General features: G+C 47.6%; 1 protein-coding gene across 1 annotated transcript; it reads left to right on the top strand.

The window, feature by feature from the left end:
- Nucleotides 1-2,498: 2,498 nt before the first annotated feature.
- Nucleotides 2,499-5,061, top strand: LOC127043516 (zinc finger and SCAN domain-containing protein 29-like). The gene is made up of 2 exons (XM_050937374.1): nt 2,499-3,415; nt 4,501-5,061. Exons 1-2 carry the CDS (start codon nt 2,767-2,769, stop codon nt 5,028-5,030), a joined length of 1,179 nt encoding a protein of 392 aa, XP_050793331.1. The 5' UTR covers nt 2,499-2,766; the 3' UTR covers nt 5,031-5,061.
- Nucleotides 5,062-5,287: the final 226 nt, after the last annotated feature.

The raw sequence follows: 5,287 nt of genomic DNA, 5'->3' as shown, positions 1-5,287 counted from the left end.
GTCATCTCCACTCATCTCAAAGGAGCAGATTCCGAGTCCTTCCTCAGGAGCTCCTGAGGCCAGGTCCTTCTCCCTGCCTGTTCAACTCCCTTCGGAGCTGTTTGGGTGCCTCTTAAGCCCCACCACCACCTGGAGCATGTCCTGCAGGTGCGGCTGGGTGGAGTTGTCTCTAGGGAGTTGTGCCTTAACCTTTTCACTACCAGTGAGGTGTTTATACCGTCTGTCATATGTGTATTGATAATTAGCAATTCAAAGAACAAAGTTATGTACCACTGTGATGGGGTATACAAACCCCACACTGGTCAAGAAAGGGTTGGCTCAGTCAGCTCTGTCCTGCTATACCTATACTAGGTATCCGGCTTGCAGAGAGGAGCTGAAAAGGGAGATCCCAATTCAGTTTGGTGCTGATTGGAAAGGATAGGCCTAGCTGGGGCCAGGAACTGCTTGAGAGACTGCTGCCTGTGGCTGAGAAAGACTGCTGCAGGTGGTGCCCCATCTGAAGAGAGCAGTCGCTGAATAAAAAACTTTGTCTTGTCCACCCAATCAGGGACCTACCAGTGGTTGGCTGAGAGCCCAGCAGCATTTGTGTCACAACTACCTAATGCCAAATAAACAGTGCTGAACCAAAATTCAGGATCCATAGACAAATATGTGATGAAATGAACCCACCTTTGAAGTGCCCTGACAATCTCTAACACAGGGGGATTTTAAGCTGTGTGTCCAAAAACACTAGCTCTCGATTTGATTGTCTGCATGACTGGATGTGAAAGAAACATGGCACTGCTCTGTCTGGACCTTAAACTGTACAGTGTGGTAGAGCTCACCACACTGCTATATAGTATAGAGTCATGGATTTGGTTCTAATAGCCAATGAAAATGACAGAAAAAGTCCATATCTTTGGTCACTCCTGGATAGTAGCTCATCTCTGTGGATATTCAAAGAAAGATAGCACAAACGGAACATGAACACTGTCTGAAGTGAATTTATTTAAAATTTGAGTGGAATATTTATGGGAAAATGAATGTATTTTGCCCCATATTTAAAAGACAAACAAAAAACTTATGCTGCCAGTTGACTTAACAGATGCTGAATGATAAATGATTAAATGAACCTGTTTGAAAATAGCCACTGATTATTTGCTGTCCATGCTGTCTATATCAGTCAAAACATACAGGATACCAGCCTCATCAGGAGTGGCAACACATCTGCATAACCTGTGGCACAACATAATCATCATCAATTGAAGATGTCAGCTATGACCATTCTCATAAAAGCACACAAGTGCAGAATTTAACCCTTAATCAAAATGAAGTGTATCATTTTCTTCCCTCTTCAAGCCACATATTGTCATGGCATCCTTCTTTTTGGAACCCAGCATTTGTACCCTCTCTCTTATTAGTAAAGCCTTTAAGAAAATGCTCCTCGCCTAGTCATTACAAAGTGGGTGTAAAATTCTACCCTTCTCACTTGAAAGATGTAAATGACTGCACAAGATGCAAGGCAGTGGAGAATCAGATCCACTGAGCCCCTGATTCATATTGGTAAGAAACCCTACAGTGCACAAAATTTGCAATTTATAATAAAGTAGATAATACAAGAATTTTATCTTTATCTTTATATTACATTTAATAATAGTATCATTTGTGTGATTCAGAAAAGAGAGTTGATACAGTTGTAAAGCCTCATGGCTTTGAAACCAAAGGACAATTGTCACTATCCCTGAGTATTGACAATAACAACAGGTGCTAAAACATACAATAAAGCTATAGTACTATCCAATTTCCTAAATTGATAAAAAGCTCAGTCAAGTCAAATACTCCATAGGCTGAAGAGTCTCACTAACAGAAGCACATGAGTTATAAAAAAAATGGTAGAATGTGTGGCTTGCAATGCCCCATAATGGCCTACCACAGAAGTACTGCAGGTCTTTGGTTTTTGTGAAAGCTTCCTCTTGTTCTGGATCCTATATCCATTCGATCCCTTTATACACCAACTTATATAATGGTTGTGATATGGAAAAACAAACAGTCCTTAATTACAGTGGTCTAAGGATCTCAAGTCTTTTAAATTTCTTTCCTTAACTTTCTTGTCAATGGGATGAATTCCTGTGTCACCTAGCACGGTGCCCAATTAGTCTACCTTTTTCTTGTGAAAGAGACATTTATCTTTTCTTATTTGGATCCCTGTCATAGCTTGTTATCACTTCTTGTAGCAATCTGAGATGCTTTTGTTCTGTTTAATCTGTCACAATAATAATGTCAATATACAGAGCCAATTAACCAAATACTGTCAGATGGTTTCCACAATGCGCTAAGAATGACAGAAGTGAGTAACACTATAAATGGTAACTTATATCAAGAAATATATACCGGTGTTTATGGTTACTAACGATCTTGAAACCTCATCAAGGACTAATTGTTGGTATACATGACTCAGGCCATGTCTACACTACAAACTTTGATTGATAGACATTACATCAGCAGAAAGCCACCATACTTAGGCCATGGCTACACTAGAGAGTTGCAGCGCTGGTGAGGGGGTTACAGAGCTGCAACTTAGGATGTGGCCACACTTGCAAAGCACGGCCAGCGCTGCAACTTCCTGGTTGCAGCGCTGGCTGTACACCCGGTCGAGCCTCGGGTGTAGCGATTCCAGCGCTGGTGATCCAGCGCTGGTCAGCAAGTGTGGACGCCCACCAGCGCTTTTACTGACCTCCGGGGTATAAGGAGGTATCCCAGCATACCTTAGAAGCCTCTCTGGTAATCATGCACACTCCACTGCCCTGGGCTCAGCTGACCCCACCTTTAAATGCCCCAGGAATTTTAAAAATCCCCTTCCTGTTTGCTCAGCCAGGTGTGGAGTGCAATCAATCATTCAATCAATCAGCGACCACGCCTCCACGCCCCAAACGAGCCCCAGCATGGAACAATTCCGAGCTGCAGGACCTCATCAGTGTTTGGGGTGAGGAAGCTGTGCAAGCACAGCTGCGCTCCAGAAGGAGAAATTATGATACCTATGGGCAGATATCGCAGTCCTTGCTGAGAAGGGGCCATGAACGGGACGCGTTGCAGTGCAGGGTCAAAATTAAAGAGCTGAGGAGTGCTTACTGCAAAGCCCGTGAGGGAAATCGCCGCTTAGGAGCTGCCCCCACAACCTGCCATTTTTACAAGGAGCTGGATGCCATACTTGGGTGTGACCCCACTGCCAATCCGAGGACCACGATGGAGAGTTCAGAGCAGGGAGAAGTGGGGGAGGGTGTAGAGGAAGCCGACAGTGAGGCTACTGGCATGGAGGGAGACACCCCGGAGTCCCAGGAGGCATGCAGCCAGGAGCTCTTCTCAAGCCAGGAGGAGGCTAGCCAGTCGCAGCAGCTGGAAGTTGCTGGTGAGGAAGAAACTGAGGAGCGTGCTCGGGGTAAGCAGATTTTTATGTTTTGGGAGAGGAGGGTTTGGGTTATAGCTGCCTGCATGCATGCCTAAACGTGGAATAGCCCATTGATTTGCTCTATCACGTCTCTGTAATCTGCCTCGGTAATCTCTTGAAAAGTTGCAGCCAGAGCGTGCACAATTTGCTTTCTCAAGTTTATCGGGAGAGCCACCGTGGTCCTTGTCCCGGTCAGGCTAACTCGTCCGATCCACTGTGCAGCGAGGGGTGGGGGGACCATGGCTGCACACAGGCAAGCTGCATAGGGGCCAGGGCAGAATCCACATTGCTGTAGAAGACCCTCCCTCTCTTCCCAGGTAACACGCAGCAGTGATATATCTGGCAGTAGGAAACCCTGTTGAGAATTTAGGGATACTTGAGTGCAGGGCGCCAGGTTCGCGGTCTCCCCCCCCAGCCCCGCGGTGTGTTCCGGTCTCCCCACCCCCTTCCAGCACGTAGCCAGCCCCGCGGTGCGCTCCGATCCTCCGCCCCCCCCTCGTTCCCAGCACGTAGCCAGCCCCGCGGTGCGCTCCGGTCTTCCGCCCCCCCCCCTCGTTCCCAGCACGTAGCCAGCCCCGCGGTGTGCTCCGGTTTTTCCCCACCCTTCCCAGCAGGCAGCCAGCCCCGCGGTGCTCTCCGGTCTCTCCCCACCCTTCCCAGCAGGCAGCCAGCCCCACGGTGCCCTCCGGTCTTCCCCTCCCCCTTCCCAGCAGGCAGCCAGCACAGCTGTGCGTTTCCCACCCCCTTACCAGCAGGCCGGCAGTTACGCGGACCGCCCCCCCCCGCCAGCAGCTCGCCACCTTCCTGTTCACTACTGTCCCCTGTGCAGGACACCAGCTACCTCCTGTACCCAGTGCAGATAAACCCCAGTGACCCATGGTCAATTCCCCCTCCCAGGTGCACTTGGGGCAGAAACACTCACCCCATTGCTCGCCATGCCTTCGCTTCCCTGGCCTCTCTGTGTTATGTTAGGTATGTGGGAAGGATGCTACAAAAAGTCTAAAAACTCCTTCACTGTGTGATAATAAACAATGTAGCCTCTGTGTATTACATGTTTCTATCTATGTTTTTTTTAGTGACCTTGACTAATGCAGCTGGATCACCGGCCTCATGTCGATTGCAGAACTTGAGAAAAAATCCGCGAAAATCAAAAGAAGAATTGATCAAAGCAGTTATGATTCACTACAACAGAGAAAGTAGGAAGACGCAGGAATGGAGAGAGAAAATGTATGAGTGGAGGCAAACAGAAAGCAGAAGAAAGGAATTGGCTACCAAAAAAAACTCAAAGCAGATGATAAGCCTCCTGGCTCGCCAAACTGAGTCTTTCGAGTCTCTCGTAGCTATGCAGGCAGATCTGTACCGTGGTAACCCACACCCCTCCCAAAGCTCTCTTTCTTGTTCCCCAGTATTTGCACAAAATACCTTTCTCCAGCAGCCAGTTTCTTATTACCCCCAGCTGCCCCCAACACCTGTACGATCACCTACCAGCCCTGATAACTACAATTCTTACCCTGTGCACTCCACCCCCATTACCCTGCAGCATAGTAATCCTGAAGTGCAGCAGACATTGAACAGTAATCCAAACAGGACATATTCAAACCTCTGAATGTACAGTCCACCACCCTAACCCCCCTGGCCTTTTACATACTGTACTTTGAATAAAGGATTTTATGGCTTTTACAATACGTTTTATTATTGCAGGAAGTGGTAAATATTGTACCCCAAGGTAGAAAGGAGCACCGCAAAGGCACCAAACATTACTGTTGGCTCTCAGCATCAAATTGCTCCCTTAAGGCATCCCTAATCCTTGAAGCCCTTTCCTGGGCCTCTCTAGTAGCCCTGCTCTCTGGCTGTGCAAATTCA

This window comes from Gopherus flavomarginatus, chromosome 2 (genome assembly GCF_025201925.1).
Source record: "Gopherus flavomarginatus isolate rGopFla2 chromosome 2, rGopFla2.mat.asm, whole genome shotgun sequence".
Taxonomy (NCBI): Eukaryota; Metazoa; Chordata; order Testudines; family Testudinidae; genus Gopherus; species Gopherus flavomarginatus.
This window is presented reverse-complemented; position numbering and strand designations above follow the sequence as displayed.